The 26,454-nt window shown below is 39.9% G+C and overlaps 1 protein-coding gene across 1 annotated transcript in view; it reads left to right on the forward strand.

Annotated features, from left to right (window-relative positions):
• Positions 1-322: 322 nt before the first annotated feature.
• vstm2l (V-set and transmembrane domain containing 2 like) overlaps positions 323-26,454 on the forward strand; it is a 32,323-nt gene continuing 6,191 nt past the window's right edge. The window contains exons 1-3 of the mRNA XM_038697931.1: positions 323-605; positions 17,546-17,715; positions 19,987-20,031. Coding sequence (XP_038553859.1) covers positions 491-605; positions 17,546-17,715; positions 19,987-20,031 — 330 coding nt within the window. The 5' untranslated portion in view covers positions 323-490. The remainder of the gene's footprint in view (positions 606-17,545; positions 17,716-19,986; positions 20,032-26,454) is intronic.

Genomic DNA, 26,454 nt, shown 5'->3' on the forward strand with positions numbered 1-26,454 from the left:
GGTTATGTGTCAACTGTGGGAGGACAGTAAGCCTGTAAGCAATCTTTAAATGAAATAGGACAAGCAACAGTGACAGACAAGTGTTTTCCCTGCTTCTTTATACCTGTCAGAAAAAATCAAATGAACGTGTCTCCTTGGTTAGGCTTCAAACTTAAACATAATTAAGGAGATACTAAAGTGAGTTAACAGGGTTCAAATCTAGTGCCGAAATTAAACTAAATTTACACAGACACTAACATCTCTGTGAGATCCCTCCGCCTAATTGACTCGCGGTGTGAGCCGCTGCACCTGTCTCCACGCTGCTTCTCCCTCCGCTCGCCGCATCATCTCTCCTCCCGCAGAGCCTAGTGGAGCAGCAGCGTCTCTCACCTCCAGCTCCAGCTTTATGTCTGTGAGGGCTTCCCAGCGCCGGTGGGGATATTTTATCGATGCTCTCCACCTAATGTGACAATTTCATATAACCTAAGTGATTGAAATACCGGCTGAAGCAATGGGAGCCTTTGGAGTGATGATAGGGATTTTACAGTACGTGGGACTTTACATTCAACTTAACGCGGCTCTCAACGTCGCACACGGCGAGGTGGATAATCATGTCTCTGGAAATGGTGAGTTGTTTTATGCCTCTGTTTGTTGGCGGTAGTATCTTGACTGGAAGGAGAGGCTCCTTTTATAATATTCACTCTAGAGGAGGAGAGACTGGGTGGGGTTCAATGAACACTGATTGATCTGGCAGTGATTTTCTTTCTTCTTTTAAAAAAGTTTAATGTTGTTATGAAGGTAGATAGTCGACAATTGTTGCAGACTTACTATTGTCTGTGATTGGCTTAAATACATAAGGGTTGGGGATTAAATAAAACTTTACGTTGCACTTTTATCTTCTTTTAATGTGTCCACATGAAAGTGGTGCAAGTTGGTGACCTAACTGAATGTGACATGACTTTTAATAACTTATTAAGAGCTGGGATACACAAGCCACACTCATGCACCACATTCAAGTTGATTAAGAATTCAGTTTCAACAAAACCTATTTAGTTCAACAAAATCAGACACAGCATGCAGGGCTGTGTTTCAGCACACAATTCAAACAGTAGCTGCTGGCCAAAATGTCTTCAAGATTTTTGTGTGTTTAATAGTTTCTGCAAAAAATCCTTAATGAAAAATAACTGCTGTAACTGCTTTGAGATAAATGTTAAGATAACTAAATAATAATTTTCCCATGGAAATGGTTATATGATATCAGATGAAAAATAGAACTAGCTATAATACCATCACTACAAATGAAATAAATTATGCAGTCCCCAACGCATATTGTATTTTTATATGCATGACTATTAAGGTGTGATCAGGATGGGAATTAAAAATAGCTGTTGGTTTACCTGTAAGAGTTGAAGAAGTTGCACCTTTGTGTTGCTGCATTGCTATCCTGGCATGGCACTCATGCTGAACAGCTCCACTTGTGTATTTGATAGTTTTGGCATATTTACCTCTCATCAGGGATTTGAACCACCAACCTTCCTAACGCTAACATTCTTCTCTGACCTGAAGCTCCCAGAAACAGGAAAGATAAATGCTTTTCATTAATGGTTCACAGTAGCAACAGCCAGGCAGGAAACCTCAGGAAAAAGCAAGGGAGATGACATGCAACATAAGCCCCTATCAAAAGCAAATCGTGAATATTGTGATTACATGGTATGTGACTCAGACCATCGTCTAGAAATACTATCTTCTGTGCAAAACACATTTTGTATTTTTAACACTTTACAGAATTATGGAAAGCAGAAATGTTATTTCTTAGCACTATATTATGAAATTAATGTTTTATATAAGCAAAAAATACAAGTTTAAGTCACTTGTTTGTGGGTAGACAGGCAACTACGACTATAAACCCACACAAGACCAACAGTGCAAACTAACATGGTGTTACCAGATTCATTTATGGTAAGAAGCATGCAGTGCAAGTTCGACTGAAGGTTTAGGCAGATGGACATGAAATGGAAACTTGCTAGCCAATGTGAACCATAAAAGCAAAAAAAGCCAAGGGTATGTGCCTTCAGTGTGCTTCAGACAGCTCCTGTAGGTACCCAAAGGAGTGAGGAGATCCTGACATATTTGTGCTTTTTATGGAGGTGGGTGAAAGCTTCTGATGCCCTGCGACTGTACCGTGGCCATATTTTATATTCACAGCTGGGTGCCTTTTTTTTCAGAGGGTGAGTTTGTATTTGTTAAGTACTCCTCTGGACTTCTAGTGACTCAGATTTGTTTGTTGTCATTAGGCATATATATTGGTGGCTGATCTATCATGTCAAATTGCCTTTTACTATTATTTTGACCAGGCAGTGTCATTCACCACTGATGCCACAAATAGTCTGTGAAACCTGCTGTAAGATAGCATTTTCTTTGAGAAAGGGAAACCAGGGGGAAATAATGATAGAGCGGAGTCCTATGTTGATACACAGGTAACCAGCAGGAGTATTCATTCTAATTAATGTCTAATTAAGTAATCTTCAACTTTCCTGAAACCACATATACATACATACATACATATATGAATGTCCCCTTTAAATCTTTTATTTTTACCTCAAAGAGAGTTCACAGTTACGTTCTGTAGGCGCTGCATTGTCAAATAAGATTTTCTTAAGTAACATATAGCGTTCAGACAGCAGCTAAAACAATTTTAGTTCTGTTCCTTAAGTACTTTAATTTTCAAACAGTGCAATTTTTTTTACCTCTTTTTTCAATTAAAATGTGTTATTTTTTATCCTTGTCAGCTCCTTTGAACATAATGGGCAATTTTACCTACTAGCAATCTTACCTTTCTCTGCAGCTCTAGACATAGATTTATGTAATTAAATTGCACGATAACCACTTCATCACAGTTTCTCCCCTGTTGTCCCTTGAGCCCTCTCTGTTAAGCAAGCTAGCTTTAGCTTGATCGCTACAAATGAATGTGGCGTGCAGCTGTTCCAAATGGATTGACTGTCTTGGACAGGTTAGAAAATCAATTAGTAGCATTTCTCCCAAAGGAAGTTAATTAAAATTGGCTATAATTGTTCTCTTTCCCACTCCATGTCTCAGACTGGCCATAAAGAAGAAATGTTTCACGGTATGGAGTCCTAACAAGAAGGAAAACTCCTCTGCAAAAGGAAATGTTTAGGCTTTTATAACTTGATCCAGAAAACAAAATAATAACCGTCAATTTTCACTTTTGAACAGCAGCAGCTCCAGCAACAGAAATGAGACTTGTGGCATCCTTTGCGGTTAAGTAAGCCATTGGATTTAGTATTTAGTTTTTTTCTTCAATCTGGCTCTTTGATAAATTGCCCAAGCAGAGGGGAGCTGAGCCGTCATGTAGAGCAGAGAGGCTGGATGCACTGTTGTGGAGAGTGCTTGTTAGATTCAGCCCTCAATCATTTGTTTCAGATAAGTACAACTGGCCAGGGGCCGGTCAGCCCCTGCACACCAGCTTCCACTTAAGCTCAAATTTAGATTGAATCGCATGCGATGCAAAACTATATGTTCTGTGTGAAGACAAACAACCAGATTACATGGATCTGTACATTCACTTCATTGTGGGTCAGAGTATGACTCTCACCTGCCATACGGTCCTGGCGGTCGAATCTCACCTGTGAAGACAGAGCAGGAAAGACTGGGTTTTAGTTGTGCATGTGTGAGTTTTCGTTTTGTAGACAACGAATAACACAAAGGGATGATGACGCAGCAGGTGGTTTCATCATAAATTCTGAACCCTTGATTTCTAGTGCAAGACGTGGCAATGTTAGTGTTCTTTGGCAGCGCTCATCCTGTTATCCACCGTGAGCGTACCACTTTCACAGTGTGGGGGCGTGTACCAATTCATTAGACTTCCAAAGTGTCTGGGATCCTCTGCAAGTCCTCTGCTTGGTGTCCTCTTAATGAGGACGGCCAGCCCAGGCAGTTTGCATTGGCTTTCAATTTAATGGAGCTCTGACTGTGGGGGGGGCAACAAATTGTGCAGTCGTGCTCTCACAGCGGAGGGTGCTGGTGAAGGCTCGGTAGGAGAGGGCAGGAGAGGGAAAGGATGGTTGAGACAATGCACACCTCAAGAGGATACTGCAGACAGGCGGAAATTTTGTGTCGCGACTGTGAAATCAACATTTTCTAAAGGCAGAAATTGGGATTTTCTAAACATCTTGATTAAAATGGATTACATAAAACAAAAGAGCCAAATTCTTATTTGCTCTTTGCTAAAATAAAAAAAGCAGCAAAACAACAAGGTCTGCAACTACCGATTGTTTTCATTACTAATTAGCTCTTTAAATGTGTTCTGAAACACAAGAGAGAAGAAAATAACATGGGTTTTGTCATAGGAGAAAGGTCTTAGAAAAATTAAATCACAGGCAGGGAGGGAAGCGTTCCAAAGTTATAACACAGAGTTATTTAGTGTTGTGTGGGCCGGCTCTGCTCCATTTAATGTGCAGTGAAATTAAGCTACTTTGACACAGAGGTTTATTATTCGCAAGTGTGGAGAATCTACAGTATGTTTGTGATGAGGTCCTGGTTTCATAAGTTCACTTAGACTCACTTTAATTTAAATATATTAAGATTACATTTTATTGCATTACAATCATATTTGAACAACGCTGCTTCAGCCAAGGTGATAGTGTTTCAACCTTAATTCAGCGTCCGGTTTAGTTCTTTGGATCGCTGCAGATTGGACACATCTTGGCTGGCAGAGAGCTCTAAGTAGCTTTGTCACTGCTGTGCTTAACCAGATACGTTTTATAGAGGAGATTATGCCGCCCCTCCCGCTAGAAAGCCAATCGTCTGCTTTTAACAGCCAAATCGGGAAACATATTTCAGCCAATCGTGTGGTTCCACTGACATAAGGGTCAGTTGTACTTCTACTGCGCATGCATGGTAAAGTGACGCATGCGTGGTAGAAGTATAACCGGTCGGGGAAATGCATTTTAAACCTTATTTTGGGGCAAAGTCGTAAAACTTTTTCAGTGACTTTAATTAGATTTTACTGGTTATTCTATACATGTAGTTTTTATGTCCCAGTGACCAGTAAAAGTGCAGTTTTGGCAATCTCTCCATTCATTCAGATAGGAGACTGGTCTTGTTAGTCCGAAATAACTGCCCGGAGGCTTTGCCAAGATGGCTGCCGAGTGGCATGACTTGCCTATAAGGACTTTGGCTTAACTGTCCTCGCTCATGAAAACCTACACACCACTCAAAGGTTCTCAAGGGCAACATACTCAAACAGAAAAACATAGTGTTGTCAGTCATCCCTGGGGAGTCCAGATGGAGTACAATGTGCATTCTTGAAAATGGCTCAGAGCACCGGCAATGTCTTGTCAAACAACGCGTGCTACTTCGCGTTACTACACACTGGGAGGAAACGCAGAAATAGCCTTTGAGTCTTGTGTCCCAAGGGCTATGAAAAATTCACTCTGCAGGCCCGCTGTATCCGCAGCAACAGGCAGACAGCTGGTTGCTTGATTACCGGCTCCCTTCTTATTTAATTATTTTACCTTCCACCTTGAATGGAAGCTGAAGGTCTCACAGCAGGCGAATATTTCCCCAGGGATCCTGTCTGTTTGCCCCGCCGCTGATTCTGAACCAAATACAATATTATTGACTTTTTGGCAAATTCCCAGATTTCTTATTTATGTTTATCAGTGCTATTGTGTTTCTTTTCCACATTTGGTTATATGTAACTGTGCTGTACAGATGGTAGTGTTCTCAACTGCAGGTATAACAGTTGACTCATCTTTGACTGTAAGTGGCTTAGCTACTGGATAAACATCCAGGTATTAAAAAGAATACAATTACTTAATAATAAAACTGACTTAATAATAAAAGAATATTTTTTATTTGTATTGAGCTAAAACTAGCCTCTAAACCAGTCCAAAGTGCTTTAACCCCTGAAGGTATTTCCCATATTCACTAACCAAACAGTTTGTTATCTGCATTCAAGATTAAGCTTTTTAAGATCAAGATAAATATCTGCAGCGGGTCTCTTTATTACTGGAGCTTCTTGTTGTTTCATCCACTGTTCCCTTGGGACTTACCTGATTATTAAAGCCATTCATCAAGTTAGTGAAATACCTCTTCCCGCAGGGGTTCTGTTCATGGGCTATTTGCATTCACCTTGGTGGCAGTTACAATGTTGAGCTGGGTTTTTATGTCTTGGTATTTACTGTGTCTGATTTTTTTCTTCTCAATAAATCATTTTTTCTCTTCAGTGCCCTACGGATGTGATTCAAATGGAATCATTGAGTTAATGACCATGATTTCACTAGCTGTCCCCATAAGGTGGCAGCTTTTCTGGTGAAAAATGCTTGCACTTAACCCGGAGAAGGATTTTATACAATTCTTACAGCTACCAGGCCTTCATTCCAAAATCCTCTTGTCTTATATTTACACTACTTTTACATCACTGTAAAGTATGTATTAATATTGTCCAGTTCCCTGATTTCATGCATGGCCTGCTCCCAAATAGTAGGTCGGCCCAGGAAAAGAGAGATACATGTACATGGGACCCTCAGAAAGAGGAGAAATCACGTGGAATAGCGTTACCTTAGACAGTTTGACAATCCGCTGTCAATCATCGGACCTAGCATCACAAAAACGGCCACTAACTACAAAGAGTCATTGGTCCTGCCGAGCATTTGTTTGTGGTACGTTATGTTTGTTTTAACATCCATAACGCTATATTTTGGGTTTATTATATGTGGACAATAAGAAAAATATGGAATAACATAAGGGTTTGACAAAGAGAAACAGAAGCTTGCAGGGTTGGAGACAAGCTTACACTGCAAGCTTCTCTCCCTCGCTCACACACAAGCACACACACACACACACGGACAAGCAAAGATACGGGTGTCACACTTGCTTCTCCTCTATGCTAATAAGCCCTTTGTAATTTAGTCATCCTCAAACAGCTCAAGCTCCCTCCATAGCAGGGAGGGAGTGAGAGAGAGAGGATCGATGGATTGACCTCACACTGGCACTCAGGCTGGATTTATCCCTCTCATTTTGCCTTGGACCTGAAGTGAGAAAATATTTAAGAGTGGTCTCTTTGGGGCTTGAGCAGTGTACATGCATTTCCTTATATGTCCTCCACTGCATTGCTTTCTTTCATTATTTTCTCCCCTTTTTATTTTTAATGAGTCTTTGGTGGATAGCAAGCAGCTGCCTCTATGTTCTCATGGCCTCATTTCTATCATTGCCTTCTGAGCGTTATAGTTAAAGATGCCATTGAGGACCATTTTAAAAATGCATGCACTGTACTTGGATGTTCAAACAAGGGTCTCCTGCCTCTACTAGAAGACAGTTCTGACAGTACTGCCTTTATGAAAATCTATACTTAGAAAAGGCCAAGCAGAGCAAACTTTTTCTGCGCCAGCGATAGCATTATAAATGAGACAGCCTGGTGTGTTTGAGATTTCCCTGGAAGTCAATATTCGCATCAAAAGTATGTTTCCACTCTTTTCTCTGCCAGTTTGGTGCCTTGAAAATGTAAACGTGGAGTAAGCTTTTGTGTTGATTTAGCATTCTACCAAGGGTATGGGATTGATTTTTGGTGACGCTACTGTGATTAAAGTCAGGAAACAGTTGGATGTTGGCTGAGCAGGCTTGTCAAGGCCTGACGTCGACACAGCACTCACCGGCAGACAGTCTGTTTGTCAACAAGTCGTGTTTCACTGCCAGGTTGAAGAGGGCACCTGCATAGCAAACCGAAAGGCAATTTGACAACTGTGAGATCAATAAAGCCAAGAGGAGGATGAGGAAGGACAAGAGAGGCAGGAAGGTGCGGCATTTGTTTGGTAGTACTAATGATTTGGGATGTATGCATGTGTACCTGCCAAAATATCTTTGGTCATCATCATTTGTGACATGAATACATTTTATACTTTGCATGATATTATTAGGGGTCCTCCAATCGGCAGAATAGGGCTGAGCAGCGAAGTAATATTAATGTTTATCAACTTTCAGTGTGCTTTCAGCCCACTCTTCGGCCCTGGGTCTTTGGAGATCTTCATTCCTGCATTCAGTTAGAAAAAAGTTCCCTCTCACATTTTAGTGCCACCTTTGCGATCACGTGTTGTCAAAATTAGCTCTGTGTGGCCTCTCATGAACCACAGGCATCAGTTCACAAATACACTTACACTACAATGGGTGAGTTTTATATACCACAGCTCATGATTATGGAACAGGCAGACTGGAGGATGTGTGTGACACAGAGAATACTGTACAATGCAAAAATATATATAAATATCACAACAGAGTAATGTTTCTGTAAATTCAATTAATTAATGGTTTAAAAAAGCCATACCATACTTCATCAATATTTTGTTCTTTCATTTGGAACATCCATACAAACAAAATCAACTCATGCTCTATATTGTTTTTTTCACACTCCTCCTCCATGTTTTGTTGTCACTCTCACCAAACCAGTTTAGAGGTGCATTACCGCCACCAACTGTCCAAATCACGTTACTTTGCGAGGCAGCTGGATTCATGAGATTTTCGAGAATCTCTATATGCTAGTTACCAGCTACATTGACCCGTGGCAGTCTCCGAATAATGGTCGTATTTTTGCTTGAGATCCCAATCCCTAGTATACTGTAATATACTGTAGCATAGGGGGATGGTATGGGATTTGATTGCACCTCTTGTCCTGTTTAGGGCACAATTAATAATGTAGGTTAGTGTTTAGTGTAATATTCTATATTTTATATAGAGATGGAAATGAGGTTGTGGCTGATTTTATTATTTATTTATACATCTCATTTCATTTCACTTCATGTGGACCTTGCCTTTACCAGCTTGGTCATAATGTCACTAAGAAAGTGTAGTTTACAGTAGGGCTCTGTTTTTATTTCAATGATCCTTGTGTTCAACACTTGACCCACTGATGTTTTATGGATGTGCACACGTCTATCTTTGCAACTACAATTTAGTGATGAATCTGACGCATACTACAGATTAAGTATTACACTATTGCATACTGTAACATCCAGCAAATATGTCTCTTGATCCCTCTCCCCTCTGTCTTTTTCTGTATCTGCACTTTGCCTTTTATTCTTAACACAGTTTAATGAGGACGTTTGCCCTTCACTGGAAAACAAATCAGTGAGCAAAGTTCATTATAGGATGGATATAAGGAGCATAACAACAGTTATATTTAATCTGTGTGATGAAAGAAAGAAAGTAGAAAGCAGAGTTTGCGAAACTGCAGATTTACCCCCTAATGCTTCTAGCACATAATATGGGGAGTCACTCATTTTTCTGTCCTTTATCTGTTAAAGGAGTTATTGCTTTGATCTTTGATCTTTTTTCAATTGCAGTGATTTCCTGCACTTTGGTAGTGTGGTTGGAAGAGATAAATGTTGCAAAATGAGCATTGGAGAGGCTCCTTTTGGCCTCCGCCTCCACCTCGTCCATTTCTTTCTCGTACACGGACACCCAGTGCATTGTGGCTTGCATAAAACATGTAACATAAAACACACAGCAGCGCCATTATTGTTCATTTCTGACATGACCATTTTACACGTTATGCCTTTAAACATGCATTTCAACATCAACACACTGACATTTTACATACACATACACTGGATACTGACAAAAAGCCACAAGGCACCACACGCAGTGAGTCTCCCAGGAAGCTGAACACCTGCCAGAGCCAGTGGGCAGGACTCCAGGAGTTGTAGTGAGCTTCCCAGAGAGTTGGAAGCACCTCTTTATGCCAACAGACACGGACTGCCCGCTCAGCAAGAGAGGCACACAGAGGAGAAAGTATAGCGGGGAACTGAAAGGTAGAAGGAAGGTGAGAGTACAGAAGAGGCTAGAGTGGGGGGGGGGGGGGTAAAAGGAACCTCTAATGGGTAGAAAGTAAGAATGAAAGGGCTATACAAGACTAAAAATGTGTGTTTTCAACAACAAGAGGGGGAGATTTGTGGGTGATGTTACTGAGCTGGAGAGAGAGACCGCAAGCGAGGGAACGGAGTAACAAGTAAAGGATTTAAACAAGAGACAGAAAGAGGTGAAAAATTGAGAAAAATCTTGTGTTTGCAGAATAGGACTGTTATTGGCTGGCTGGGGAAATGGGAAAGTGCAGGAATTACCTTGCAGCTATAAACCTATTCTTCTGTAGCTCTGGACTCCCGTGTGTATTTGTGGACTCCCCGTGCAGCTCTCTCCTTGACTTGACTTTGACTTCACACACTGTGGTTTCAAATGGCTGTGGAGACTCGGCTAGCTTCATTAATTCTTCACCACTTCTCCTTTACTCTATTTTGGTTGTGAGTTGTAGAAAAGGGCTGTTTCTTGTATTTGAAAATGTATCAAGAGTTGGTTTTGTGAGAACACTGAAAAATATTGTGATATCACTGTTACATTTGGTCTTCATTAGTCAGTTAGGTCTATGAAATAAAGACAAATGGTGGCATATAATCGGCAGCCAAACATTTATTGCTTTTATATGAATCAAAGACAAATGCCATAATCTTAGTCATTGTGAAAGCACATCTTTTACATTTTTACTTGCCCTGCTCCCCATACTTATTGTTGCTACACCTGTTTACCATTTACAATTTGTCCACCAGAGACTGTATGTATCTGGGTCAGAATTCTTTACAAAAACAACATATTCCTGTTGGGTGATAAGTCATTGTCTGTTTTCTTTTTTTAAACTCTTACCAAATATTGGTAACAGCATTGGCATCAAAAATCCAGCAATGGTTGTGCTATAGTTGTAGGCTGAGTACAATGGCAGGACAGAGAGGTGTGGAAACCAAATGCAGACACAGGCGAGGAGGATGCAGTTTAGTGGGTTTATTATAATGAAAACTTAAACAGGCTTACACGGGAGCACAGCAGGCAAAAGTCCAAACAAAGGTAAATCCAAATGAAACATAATCCAAAGGTCAGCAGGGTAATCCAAAAACAAGGAAACAGTGCACCAGAAGAACACTCAACATACGACGAGGACAAAACAGAGCTGAGCGCTTAAATACTGGCAGATCAAATGAGCGGAGTGGGAGTGACCAGGTCAAAGACATCAGACACAACAGGAACAAAGCTAGACATGAATACCAGACAAAGTCAACTCCAAAATAAACCAGGAAGTAAAACTCAGAGAGACAACAAGGGCAACGTTACCAAAATAAAACAGCACAGAAACCGATGAACAACTGACAAAACATCAAGACCAGGCACAAGAATATAGAGGCAGGCAGTGATAAACACAGAGGAAATGGCAGAAACACAACAGAGGAAAAAATACACAACCAAAACCCAAAACCATGACAGTAGTAGGCATTACGCTAGCTAGTTTATGCTTTATGTTAGAGATAAACATACTGTTTAAAGAATGTCATTCTTACTACACCACCATACATGTGGAAAAATCTAAAGTTTGACAGGCCCACTGTGCCTAGTTGTGATTGCTTTGATTGCTAACCATGATTGGATACTTTTTATGGGAGAGGTCTAGCTAACGGTCAGTTGATAATGCAATTATAATAAATTTTTTTCTATTATTCAACTAATCAAGTAACAAATTATTGTTTTAGCATTACTATACTCAATTAAGATTACGATTAACATGTTTCCCCCCATTTCATCCTTTTTTTGTGCTCACTTGTTTTTGTGTCTTCTGCTACTGTGTGTCTCACAAACATACTTTTGTCTGTGGGAACACAGCCTGTTCAAAGTGACAAATGCTGCTGTCTGTGCTCTGCCGCTAGCTGTTGATACTGTATCTTGAGGACAAAAAAGTGCCAGACCCTGCATCGAATACTAAGAAAACTCAGATGATTGAAATGCCATCCTCTGTTGTTTTGCTCATATATTTTATGCACAGTGAAGTTCTATGCTATTCCAGGCTTCAGCTCTAGCATCATATGTTCAAAATACATTATTACAACACATTGTGATACGTTTTGTCATACCCTCTTTGCTCTTCATCAGACATCCCATAGAAGGAGTGCCAGTCTTGAATAATAAGTTGTGTAGAAGAAGAAAAAATGTAACAATATGATTGAATAAGGTGCAGGATGAAATATTATTTACTCATACAGCACCTTTTAAAACACTCTTAAAATGCCGAAACTATAAAGAAAATGTCAATGTTTAAAGACACAAATGCATCAAATCCACATTTTGCTCACTTCAGGAAATGTTTTTCTATTTTCATTCTTTGTCCCATCAGAGTAAAATGAATTTGTGGCAATCAGTTGATTAAGAGACATTTATTTTTTCTGTCAAGTATTGATTTTGCCTTACTAGAAAGAAATAATTGGCTGCTTCAGAACTGAAACATACAGTGTGTATATACTTCTAAAATAGCTGCTACTCTGAGTGTTATACTGTGGTGTTTTTTCAAAAATTATAGGTCTGGTTACATTACTGTTGTAATTTCTGAATCCTTTATTTAATCATCAGAACTATTCCTCAGATGCTATTTCTGTATCTCTTGGGTTGCTTTGTTATCCTGAAATATTTCCTTGCTATCAGAAAAGACATGCATCTTCAGATTAAGGTGAATCATTATGCCAGCTGTGTTATTGTTACAGTCTGCAATGGCACTGAAGGAACAGTTAGCGCTACAGGAAATTGTCCCAGAAAATATGTCCCACTGTGCAGCAAAATCACAAGAAATCAATGCAGCATTTAATGTTTTTGTCTCCCTTTGCTTCACACAGAGCTGCACAGAAATAAAAAAAAACGTATTTGCCTTCTTTGATATCTTGTTATCTATGCATCCTTCTGTTAATCTGTTTTCAAAAGATGGAAAGATAAATATGGAGGTTTTCTTTGGTGTTTCACATGAATTACATTTTATTACTGTTTCTGTATGTCATGCATGACTAATACTGTATAGCAATTTTAGGACCACAGTTCTCTCTTTTTTTTTAAAAAACAACAAAATGCAGTGCTGTGTATGTTCATTTTGGGTCAATTATATTGATATTTGGCAGTTTGAAATCTCATAATGATATATGGGCCAATAGAATGGGCTGATATTTGTGTCAGTAGAATCTGAATTTGAATAATTTTGATCTGAATTTGAATTCCTCAAATTGAATAATTGCATTAAAAACTGAATCTGAATAACATAATTGTATATATATATATGAAATTGAATGTAGTTGCAACTGCAACTGTATTTAAGCCTCACTAAAAATTCTACTTAATATACTTTCACTTTTGGTTCACTCAATTCAAATTTGCTTCTCTCATTTCAATTTCAATCCACAAGATTCAGTTTCAAGGTCAGAAAGACACTTCAGGGTCCTTGAGGAAGAGCAAAGCAAGTACCGATCAAACCTACATTCTTTCCAACAGTCAGCAGGGGGCGACTCAACCGCAAAAAGAAGCCCGGTTCACATCAGAAATAATGGCAAAATAAGCTTCCTACCTAATTTATTACATCAGTAAACACTTTCATTATGAGTTTATGATCTCAATCATAAGTTTTAAGTCCCTTCCAATACTGCATGATGTTCATTTAATAAAGTTTTTCATTTAGTGGAAAATAGCTGATAAAGCAGGGTATGCCTTAGGGTGCGACTACCTGATGGGTATTCAAGCCGAACAGCATCAGTTTTCACCATGGTTATTCATGACAAAAGGCCCCGTACTTTATATAAACATATATAATATCAACGTGTTCTCATCTCAGTGCGTCATTATCAACGCTTTCAGACAGTAATGCTATTTCTTATTACTTATTAGCCAATTTATACATCCATACAAGAATATCTGCAAAATGTTTGTTTCTTCTGGGTCTAGCTGATTTATCAGTCAATCAGAATCAGAATCTCTTTATTTGCCAAATGTACAATGTACACAGGAATTTGACTTGGTGATACAGCACAATAAAAAACAAGTGGCAGCATAAACAACATAATCTAAATACGTTAAGTACTTTGAATATATGCACAATAGTACATACTACACTGATACACTGTACTTGGTCTATGAATCGGCCCACAGTTTGCACAAAGTGTTCCAGTCTGTGTTTGGTGTGGGCAGAGGGATAACACACAATGATGGAGGAGGTGAGGACACCCTCAATGATAGAACTTGGTGCGGAAGTTCATCTTCTTGAACAGTCTGAGGAAAAACATCCTCTGATGAGGTCGCTTGATGACAGTATGAGTGTGTCTCCCCTTTCAGGTCACTGGTGATGGTGGTACCCAGAAACATGACAGACTCCTCCATTTTTACTGCTGCATTTTTGATGAGTACATTTACATTTATTCATTTAGCTGACACTTTTATCCAAAGCTCTGCCTCTGGAGCAACTAGGGGTTAAGTGTCTGGCTCAGGGACACCAAAGGCAAGCATCTTATCTATGCGCCACCGCCCACCCCAGAGGAGGATAAGGAAAGGAGAATGTAAGGGTGGGTGTTTCCAAGAGCTCTATATTCTAATTCCCCTTTAACAAAAAAATTGCTTCAGGCTATGTGTTATATAGCAAACATCTCATGACCCACTTGAAGCTGACAGGTCTGAGAATTGTGCACTTTTTGTTCTACATGAGATCCGCCCCCTAACATGACCTTCAGAAACCAGGAAGAAAGTATGTTGTCTGCTCTTGTATCTGTCAGCATCTTAATAAGGACTACTGTAAGATGGAGAGGGAACAGGAATAGAAAGGTAGACTCAGTTTGACAGAAATGTATCTCACCCCGTATTTTTCAATGTCAGGAGAATTTGCATAATAGAGGAGTTATTCTCAAGTGACTAGATTGTTCTGTTTTTTACCTTCAAGTGCTACTTGCTCCTCCATGATGGGCCTTCACGTTGCCATGACGAAACACGTGTTCAAGCACTTACATAATAATGGAAAGGGATCCTAAATATGGAGACATTTTGGAGGGGGCTCTGTAAGTTTATCTCTCAGCTAAGAATTAAAGATTTACATGTAATAAAGTATTTTAATGCTGTTGTGGCTTTCTGAAGATGACTCAGTAGCTTAAGTATACGTGTTTTACTTGTAGTCTGTGTTAGTCCTAACTTTCGTCTGTAAATAAAGATGTAGCTCTCACTGGGAGAACATTAACTGAAGTAAATGTGAAGCTTTTTTTTTTGTAATCTCGGTATGTTCATTTTGAAACTATAAGTGAACATTTTTGCAGTATGAACATGTTGATGGGTGTTGTGCGAATATAATGTGTTGTGTAATGAAAAAGAAACAGTTGTTTTTATTCAGCAAAAATGAATTGTTATCTTACCAGGCTTTTGTATAATAATGATGACCCAGAGTTAGAGTGAACTACTTTACGCCCAACAACAGTCAGGTTCACTGACTATAAAACATACTGGACTGCTGTCTTACTGTCTGCAGGTGTTTCCTTCTTATCTTATGTGTGTGTGTGTGTGTGTGTGTGTGTGTGTGTGTGTGTGTGTTTGTGTGTGTGTGTGTGGGTGTGTGTGTGGATTTACTCACTCTGCTTGCTTTTGCTCGCTTTTCTATCTATCTTTCTCATCTCTTTCTTCTCAGCACACTCTCCTCAGTTCACCTCTGCCCCTGTCTTTCTTTTCTCTCTTTTCCTCTCTTTCCTCTTCCCCTACGCTTCTTGGCACCTGTACGGCTCTGTCCCATAAGTACGTCTCCTCCTAACAAATGAGGCCACTGCCTGGCCACAACCAGAGGTGCATCACAGTCACAACTCCTGAGGGCGCAGCCAGTCAAACATCACCACCAAAAGCCCTCTCCACCGTTCAGCCTTTTTCCTTTCTGATCATCACTGGATCAGCCCAGTGAATGTGAATTACACATAAAGCGAGTGACTGCTTTCTTTGCTCACCTGGTCTAAATATATTCAGTCTGTGTGTCTTCTATAGGGTTTCTCTGACAGAGAATTATTCTGTAGATGAGAGGCAGAATATTACCTATAGCTGGAACAGACAGCTTATTCGCTTATCACACTTCATGTATAATAATATTTATATTTACCCTGTGTGTGAAGCAGCTTTTAGGAGGTTGCTGATGTGTTTGGGGGATTTTTAGTCAGAGCAGTGAGCCTCAGAATAAATGCTTGGATTAATACAAATTCTTCCAACAGAAACAGTAAATTAGGATGTAAAGGAATATTTTTGTTCTCAATGCAGAATTGTTGTGGATGTTGTCTGATGTGGAGCCATTACAGCTTTCTGAAACAGTATTTATAGCTTTGGTTCAGTTTGTCATACTGATATATATTGTTAATGCCTAACAACATTTACATTATTGTAGTTACAGTACTTGACAAACAGCTGACAAAAAAGTTAGCGACTAGCTGGGGAACATAGTGGAGGATCTAGCACCTAAAGAGCCATGATTCCCCTCATGAGTTGAAAAAAAAGAGTGAATATTGGGGTCAGAGTTTTGAATTGGACGTAATTTTATTTATTTGGTCAGTGGGGCTTTTTGCCAATTGCATTTGGTTCAATGAAGAAAATAATATTTATATGTCGAATCAACATGATAAAAGTGCCTTCTCAAAGAAAAATATAATAAAAAATATGGAATTCGGATGATACTAAAAGCTACAAGAGCTACAAAATAGACCAAAAGAAAGAAAGAAAAGAATGCAGTACCTACAAAATAGCTACTGTTGTCTCCTCTTTTTAATATAAGGAAATGCCCTCAACTGCTCAACAGAAAAAATCATTTGTTCAGCACTCCTGTTCCCGTAATATTTCTTAAATATGCTCATATTTAATCAATGCAATCATTGAGACTGATAGCATGGTTGTAAGAAACAAATGAGCGAGATGAGGAGGAAATGTGTGGTCAGTGGTTGTGAAAAGAAGGCTCCATACTGTACATTTACATTTAATCAATACACATCTCCTCAGATGGTCTATGTGCATTATACAGTACTTTCACTATACAGTATTATTAACTATTTTAGAATTACAATATTAGAAACCGACTATAATGAGAATACACTTCGTGGTATACAGAATAACCTTAGTGTGGTGTTTGTATTGATTCTATGTGTAGATGTTATGTTGAATTATTGACCATTACTGGACGCCAATCCAGAGAAAATGATGTTCTCTTTGTAGATGGTTAGTCTTATGTGCGTGGGATTGATGTGTAGTGACACTTTCCAAATCAGTATATCGGTACAATGTACCGCTTGGCTTCTGTACAATCGACAGAAGGATTATGTAACATTTTTCTTTAACCAGTTCTCAAACTTTTTCTGTCATCACACCCCCCTTCAGAAGCAAAAAAAAGTTTAAGGCAACCCAGCAAAAGTGGATAAAAATTTTTATCAATCATTAACAGTACTTATATTTAAATAAACAAGATTCAGGTTAACAAAATAGTCTTGCTAGATTCAGAGCACTTTTGTTTGTTTATGTCACCACATGAGTCATATGTATGTCTCTTTAGGTCTGCTCAACATCCACAACCCCAGCAGCAACGTCGCAAGTGAAATATTGTCACTTAGCTCCCGAAAAATGAAAATCTGGAGGATTTGTGTTTCTGTCATTTTGTGTCTTAAGCACATCGTTTTCCCTAGAGTTTTATATTTATTTTTTTCTCTCACAGCTCTCTTTACAGAGGTGCCACATGACATCACAACGCAGAGTGGTGAGGATGTAGAGATGGCTTGTTCCTTCCGTGGGGCAGGCTCTCCCTCCTACTCGCTGGAGATCCAGTGGTGGTACATCAAGGACCACAGAGACTGGCAAAAGAAGCCTGCCCAGATCAGTAAAAATGTAAGTCGCACGGGGAAAAGGGTTTTTTCTTGTTGTTTTTATGTATAAAGGGCCAAGCAATGATTCCCAACAGGGGTACTTGCTGCCAGAGGGTACTAATTAACTGAACTCAAAAATAGAAATTGAGGTTTGATATGAAAAAAGTATCCACATATTTGTGTTAAGGGTTAGGTTTAATGAAACACTGCATATGAATTGAGAGCGCATGAAAACTAGTGAAGTTGAAATAGTATGCAAAAAGTAAAGGATAAAAAGTTGAAATAGTAAAAAGTAATGGGTAAACAGTTGAAATAGTTAGCTAAAAGTAGCCTAATTGGTAGACCGTTAATATAATTCAAGCTAAAAGCAATGGATAAACAGTTGAAATACAAAACAAAATGGGTAAACAGTTGAAATAGTTAGCCAAAAGGGTTAACAGTTAGCAGTTTAAATGAAATACTTAGCTGAAAGTAATGGATAAACAATTGAAATAGCAAAACTTAATGGGTAAACAGTTGAAATATTTAGCTAAAAGTAATGGATTAACAGTTGAAATGAAATACTTGGCTTAAAGTAATGGGTACTTGTACTTGTTGCCAGAGGGTACTAATTAACTAAATTCAAAAATAGAAATTGAGGTTTCATATGAAAAGAAATATCCACATATTTGTGTTAAGGGTTAGGTTTTATGAAACACTGCATATATCAATTGAGAGTGCATGAAAACTAGTGAAGTTGAAATAGTATGCGAAAAGTAATGGATAATCAGTTGAAATAGTAAAAAGTGATGGATTAACAGTTGAAATGTCCAAACTTCTGCCAATCTAAGAAGTAGCTTTGAAGTACAATTGCAAACTTGACCACAGTAAACTGTTGACCTGTTGACAATTAAACTGTATGAAAAAATAACACAAATGTTTGAATAATGAATTAATAGTTAATAGTTGAAATAGTTAGCTAAAAGTAACATATTTACAATTAAAATAGTTAACAATTGAAATGAAATACTTAGCTTAAAGTAATGGGTAAACAGTTGAAATACTTAGCTTAAAGTAATGGGTAAACAGTTGAAATAGTTAGCTAAAAGTGATGGATTAACAGTTGAAACTTCTGCCACTCTAAGAAGTAGCTTTGAAGTACAATTGCAAACTTGACCACAGTAAACTGTTTTAAATTAAATTGTATAAAAAATTAACACAAACATTTGAATAATGAATTGTGTTAAAAAACTTTTTTTTTCAAATGCTATATAGCCAAAATTTATCTTGAAAACCGGCTCCCTCATCTCCCCTCTTCCAGGCTTTACCCAAGTAACTGTCTAACTTCAATGTGTGAATAGCCAACTCACTGTTTCTGCATTGTCCATGTTTATAACATCTATTTCTGTTTTTATGTCACTTAACAACGTATTGTGAGGTTCCCTCTAAAAAGGAATAGAAAATAAAATGTATCTAATTTCCCATATCACTGAGATGTATTGATCTGATGTGATTATAGTGTTTGAAAGCAGCCCATCGTAACACAACTAGTTTATTTTACATGATATCTGTGATGGCTTTTATTTTGCTCAGGAAATCATATTTAGTCTTCAAAATTAATCTGTTTAGTAGAATTACAAAGTCCATTTCAGTTTCATTTTTTCAGTTTGTGCTGTTCAATTTCTTCGGACAGAACTGCTCAGACTGATCCTAAAGCTTAGGCCTACTGTATATCAGGCTGAGGGAAATGCAATATTAGCTACAGCAGAAACCCTCTAGCATGGAAACGAAGGGATAATTGCTGATTAGCATTTGCCAGCACTGGGGGAACAGGTTGACTCTCTCCCATGATGGGGGAACTCAGGCTCCCCTGTTGTGCCTCTAGACACTATAATTGGCACTGAGAAAGAAATAGATTTTCAAAATCTCTGTCTGCTCCATGCATAATTCATACCTATACCCAAAAGAATACCTCTGTGCCTCTGCATACACATTCACACAAATTCTCCTGCTGAGAGGCTTACGTGCTTGGTGCTGTAGTGTGTGCTCATACACACACTTCTAAACATGCACATACAAGCATGCACATACACACGCACACAAACATATGTAAAGCTCATCCACCAGAGAACTAAAACAGATCAGCAATCCAGGGAAGCTAAGTTTTGTCAAGAAAAACTGCAGAAAACATCAAACATGTTTGCCCGCTGTAATGTTTTGCTGAAATTAGATATTTTTAGCATGAGATGTTTGTAGTAAAGTGCAGCCTCGCTCAGCCTTCTGTTGCTAACGCATCATTCACATTTTTGTGCAGGTTGTACCCCTGGAGGAAACGTCCAAAGATGCCACCAAAATAAGTGTGAGTTTGATCTTGCATCAACTGTCAACTAGCCCAGAGCAAAGACAATATCAAAGAAAACGAGCAGCTTTTGCAAGACATAATTGCATTCATGAATTGGTACTCTATTTAATCTTAATTTATGTTTCTATGGAGGGATTATTGGGTCAGAACTAAAACTAAAAGTCGAAAACTAAAAGTCGAAATCGGAAACTAAAAGTCGAAATCAAAAACTAAAAGTCGAAGTCGAAAATGAATTTGGTATTTAGGATTGGGCATTTAGTCATTTTGCCATTTAGGATTGGGGATTTGGTATTTAGGATACGGCATTTGGTATTTAGGATAAGGCATTTTGTATTTAGGATTGGGCATTTGGTATTTAGGATTGGGCATTTGGTATTTAGGATAGGGTATTTTGTATTTAGGATAAGGCATTTGGTATTTAGGATTGGGCATTTAGTCTGGTGTTGTGTTGTTCAAAGAACGTTTTGTTCATAAGACCTAATCGTGTGTATGACTCGGGAGGAACGGGTTGTCTCAGTGAGTGATTCGTTCATTTTCACGCATGCGTGAAGGATCTGGGACTCTTACGTTCACTCGTCACACGGCAGCTGCCTGGGCTCCATCAGCACAGGAAATAGAATTGATTAGTTCACGACTCTCAACTGTGGGTCTGTAGGTTTGAGTCGTTCACCGCTCACATTGGTCCTCCTCAGTCTTTCATTCATGCGGCAGGTTGAGTGACTGCCAGCGCCGGAGAATGAGAGGCAGGTCGGCTGTCAGGTAACAGTCACTGGACTGATATTATTTAGCTATTTTGTTAATTATGTGACATTTAATAAATCATAACATTATTACAGCGCAGTGATGTTGTGCTAAGTTATAGTTTTAACACAGCAGTACCGTAACTTTAGTCCTGCTAGTGTTTAACATTACAACTAACAGCTGATGAGAGATGTTCTGGGTCCACTTCAGAGGTCTGACAGGGTTCTTCCTGGATCCAAATTACCTCCGAGGTCGTCTCCTCTCCAAAACAAACAGACCCGGTCATTAAAACATTAAAACACAGCCACATAGCGACGTTGGCGTTAGCTCTGTAAACAGCTAACAGCTGATCCAGGTCCGCCAGGGAACGCAACGTAACTTTTCCTTTTTATTTACCAACAGAGCCGTGCTGTTGTTTCACAGCTCGTGACTGGTGAACAACCTGGCCGTGTTTGAGAGCGATGTGCTCATGTGTGTTTCTCTGTCTGCAGAATCCGAACCTGATGTGGCCCATTCTGCGTCCAGACCTGCCAAACTGCTGCGTTTACATGTGTTTATTTCTTTGTACCTCTTTCTGTGCTGGAGTTCTTAAAGAACTTGGTGGCTTGATCTAGATTATTATTAAATTGGTTGAATTTTAATAAGAGTGTGTTTATTCATATAGTGTTTGAGAACGGCGCTGTTTTTTAATCGCCCACTAGAGGGCTGCAGCGCCACAATACAGCATTTCTGTCCATGTGGCCTCTCACACAAAGTCAACAGTGAAAGGAATGCTATCCATCTGACGAGAAAGCAGCGGACAGTACAGCAGGTAAGCTATGATAACATTAGTAAGTTAGCTATATTAGGCTAACTGTTGCTGACATGCATGAGTTACATTACTAACCCTGTTGTGTGTATAAACTGTAAAGATAAGGTGTAGAAGCTGTGTTTCTGGGTAATAGCACCATGCTGGGCAGGTGACAGGTGTGTGTTCACAGTGTTTGTGTGCTCTGAAACAGCGCAGCTACAAAGTCTCAGCCAGCAGACCTACTATGGTATTATTACTACACACATATGGATGTAACGTTGAGGCCTGATAGACATCCGCTAATCAGAAACAGAGGACACTACCTGCGTCACTGCCGATGTCATTTGACCAGGGAGTGAATGGTGATTTATGCGACTGTCATCAATGTTTTCCTATAGTGTCTCCTTTTGTTCTTTCACCTCACTGTGTTTCGAGTGTTCCCGTGTGTCCCTGTGTTTGTTATTGCCCCATGCTCAGTCTCCTGGCTCCCGCTCAGCTGCCTATTAGGGTCTACAAATTCTACACTAGAGGTGTTTGAGGTTAACACAAGCTCTACTGTTTTTCCCCACTGACTTGTCCTCCCCCCTGCAGACAAAGATGATTCACCTGGACATGAAGGACCACTTGGTGTCACAGCTTTGGATCAGCCATCTGCAGCAGAGTCCCAGTCCACTCGGTCACACCACAAGTTGGAAATTACAGCTTCAGCTGAATCAGTAACCTTTGGATCCACTCAGGACTTTTTCTGTCACTTAGACAAAATTTACTCTTCATTGAAGGCTTGTATTTTATCTTGCAGAGTTTCTACGTGATCTATAATTACCTTGTTTTATTTTGCTCATTACATTATGCATATAAATAGCACAGAGGTGCAGTCTGACAGGAGAAGCTGCTTGTCTTTTATTTTCACCATATATAAATGCTTCTGTACCACCTGAATTTCCTTTCGTGCAGTCTTATCTTAACTAGTATACATGATCATACAGCCTACGGACTTGCACAGTTTCTATGATCAAGTGTTGTGCTATACCCAGTCTATGGCTATACCTTATTTGCTTCTAGTGGTGGGTGCTGCTGAAATTAGAAAGATATTAGGGCTAATTTGGCTTTTAGTTATGATTATGTAGTTTGTCATTTGTTCTGCTGTCTTTGGAAGAATTTGCTAATTTGTAGAGGCAGCGAAATAAAAGTGGAAATAGGCATAACATTTCATATACTTCCAATTTTATGATAATAAAATGTTAAAATTAGTGTTCTTCAATTATGTATAGAAGCTTCCTACACCAGGTAATGACAGATAGAGACAGCGATGTCACCTCACAAGCCCTGACCTGCACACGTTTATTTGACGTCATTTTTTTCATCCTGAAAACAAGTCTTTTAAAAACTATTTGTAAGAAATAAATATTTACCTTCTTAGCCATGACCCTCTAATTTCTAAGTTTTGCAGTATAAGAAGCAACATTATATATTTAACACAGCCCTGTTCTTCCCCCATTTACATTGATCTGAACTGGCACTGTTGACAAAACCTGGACTCATCACATGGAGACAAAACTCAGGAACTTTATTCCATAGGGCAGGAAAGTTTGTAGTCTCCTTATGCTACACACACAGAACATAACTTGATGTCACTGATACAGTTGTCAAGGTCATTAATAGGCCTGAGGATATCATGTGAAAGTGAAATACACAACTGAGCCTTGTGGGACCTCAAAGAAAATGTCATAATTGCCAGTTTAAAAGTTGTCAAGAGACACAGAGAATGTCCTGCCAGTTAGATAAGATGAGTCCCTTTAAGACACGGCCACATTGCCCAAATGAATTTTCTAGTTTACTGATTAAAATGCTGTGGTTGGTTGACAGTATCTAAGGCTGCAGTCCATTCTAGAAATACTAGGATAGAAGGTTTGTTTGCAGCATTGTTGATCTGTTGATTACTGACTACTTCAAAGCTGTTTCAGTGCTGCGGTTTGTCCTGAAGCCAGATTGATACACATCATATAGATTGTGGAGGGACAGGTAATTATGCAGTTGTTTGTAGACATCCTTTTCAAATATTTTACTAGGAAAATGGATATTGATTGGTCTGTAGTTGCTCATGAATGTAAAGTCACAGTCCAACCCATTAATAAAGACTGTGGTAATTTGCAGTTGAAAATTCATCTAGGTTCAAATTGACTCTATTTTACATGCATTTTGAAGACTTCCTGTAGATGTTCAAAGACTTTGGAACTCCATTTAGTCCATACCCAACGTTAATCATGGTGCATCCAATTTTGGTTACTGTTTTTGTTCAAATCTAACTAGCAGTTACTAAGCCTCTAGTGTCGAGTTTATGCCCTAACTTAGGAGAGAAGTAATTGTTGCACATCTGAATAAAAACTCAGTGTGGCTTTGAATATCTTTACTAAATCTGCAACATACATCAACAGATCGAAACATTGTTATCAGCATGGTCAGTTCAGACTCACGTTAAGTTACAGAAATGCACTGCCATGTTAAGGCTTCTCACATAACTCACTAACAGTATACCAATAAAGGAAAACATTTGGCACAACTTCTACATTATACAGATTAGTACTGTAGCTCCTGTTTATTACAGCTGCATGTACAGTCATGTTACAGGCTTTACAGAGACAATTTCTTATATATTCCACCACAAGGTCTTAAACGGATGATACATGGACTATTTACATCTACTTAAGCCGCTTTTCGACCAAAGGATCTCTTTTCAAGGAACTAAAAGGTTCCTTCAGCCCACTGTTGTGTGTGTTTCCACCGTGGTCTAAAGACCTGCGAAGATTAGGCAAATTAACCAGCTGACGTAGGCTGTAGCCATACAAAGCATGCACAGGCATCATTATTTGTAATCACTATCCATGAGCAACATTTATAAATGAACATCAGATTTGACTGGAATATAATTAAAAACTATAGGCTTTGCTTGACCATTATTAAAGCAGCTTTTTTGTGTGGGAGCTATAATGAAGACACACACGATAAAGTTCGTTACACATTTAATAGTAGCCAAACAAACTGGATAAAGCCATAAACTTCTTAAAATAACTCCAGCACAGAGAAAGCAACACAAAAATAAAATCGCGACAGTTTGGAAGGCTATTAAAACATTTCCAGCAGACAAAAGCTGTAGATCAACTGCAGCATCATGTCTGTGCCGGCCTGCGTTAGAAGAAAGGGATGTTTCACGACCTTTATTACCTGCTGTAATCAGCTGTTCTGCTTGTTTCTGAGAGGAGACAGATTTCGGCTCCATGTAGAAACTTCCTGGCTGATGAAAACTTAAAACAACAACTTTGGACCCAGTATTTAGCATAAACACACCGCTGCACACTGGCTTCTGTTTCCAAAATATTTAATACCAATATTCAATCTCAGGTGGACTGTGCATCGGCGAGACTTGTGTGGCTGACTGTTGATTGTGATTTATTGGTTTGCAAACAAAGGCGGAAAAGAGAAGAGAAGTTGTAGAAAAACAGCTGACATTCTCCAGTTAAAGCCAGTAGCCACTACTGCCCATTCAGAGTTTCACTGCAAGGCAAGCCCCACCCCCCAAAAGTACCGGTACTTTCGTGGGGGGGTAAAATGAAGACCCCAGAACTACAGTTAGACCCTGGTCCCTCCGGTGGAAAAACAGAGTTCCCCTTCGAGGGAACTCGAACTGCGTCGGTTACGACACTATGGGAACGCCTCTAGGCGAAGCAGGTCTGAACGTGAATGAAATCACTCCAATCCTATTGGCCTGTTGCTAGAACGGTAAGGTGTGACGGAATAACCGGAGGAGTATAAAGCACACCTGTACACACTCATCATTAGCTTTTTTTTATTCAGCAGGCGCTCTGTATGTTGTTTGAAGGAAGCTCCAGTCCTACAAGCAGTATGTCTTACCTGAAGAAGAAGTCTACCAGCATGTCCGGCAACCAGATGTACAGAAGGTGTGTTTTTTCTTGCCCTCGGTACATCACGGATGGAGATTCTCATGAGATGTGTGTCTCATGTTTGGGGATGGAGCACGCCCGGGTAGCTCTCGAGGGGGCTGCCTGCGCCCGTTGCGAAGCCCTTTCCGTGCGGGTACTGAGGTACAGCATGGCTCTCTTTCCGAGGATGGCCAGATGTGTTTTCCCCGTGGCGCGGGCCCTGCGGCCGCTGAGGCGGCCCGGCGGCTTCACTCATGGGTTCACAGCGTGATCTGTCGGAGGATTTCGGGACGGCTGAGGCTTTTTCCCGACCTTCATCCGCTGGCTCCGACGCTTCCTTTCCTCGTTCGGGAGCCCGTTCTCGGCTTCTCCCGCTCGCGGTTTTGGATCCGGAGACGCTGCGGCAATCCGACTCCGAGGAGGCGGACGTGCTCAGCGCAGTGGACGATGACTTCCGGGTGTCGGGGCGGCGTCATCTGGCCGCGCCCGACTATGACGTGCTGCTGGAGGTGGTGACTAGAGCCGTGGCACGGGAGGAGCAGACACCACAGGCTAGTGGTAGCTTGATGAAAGGTTTCTTAAGCACCACACGCCACCTCCACGCCGGTCTCTGCCATTCTTTCCTGATTTACATGATGAACTGAGTAATCATGGGGCAGACCCTTCTCTACATGGCTTTCCACACCCCGATCACTGAACTACAGTAATGTGATAGGGGTTAGGGACCGTGGTTATGGGAGGATGCCTCGGGTGGAGGATGAGCTTGCGAGCTATCTCTCCCCTCGACTTGCGTCCTCCCTGGAGAAGCCGGCGTTACCATCCAAACCATGTCGCACCACATCCACGCTCGTGGGGAAGGCGTACATGGCAGCGGGCCAGGCAGGTGCGAGCTTGCACACCACGGTGTTTCAAGCCTACCAAGCCAACCTGCTACAGGAGATGGTTCAGAGG

The sequence above is a fragment of the Micropterus salmoides genome, unplaced genomic scaffold (genome assembly GCF_014851395.1).
Source record: "Micropterus salmoides isolate LMB-PRFRI ecotype aquatic unplaced genomic scaffold, ASM1485139v1 Ms_hic_scaffold_4, whole genome shotgun sequence".
Taxonomy (NCBI): domain Eukaryota; kingdom Metazoa; phylum Chordata; class Actinopteri; order Centrarchiformes; family Centrarchidae; genus Micropterus; species Micropterus salmoides.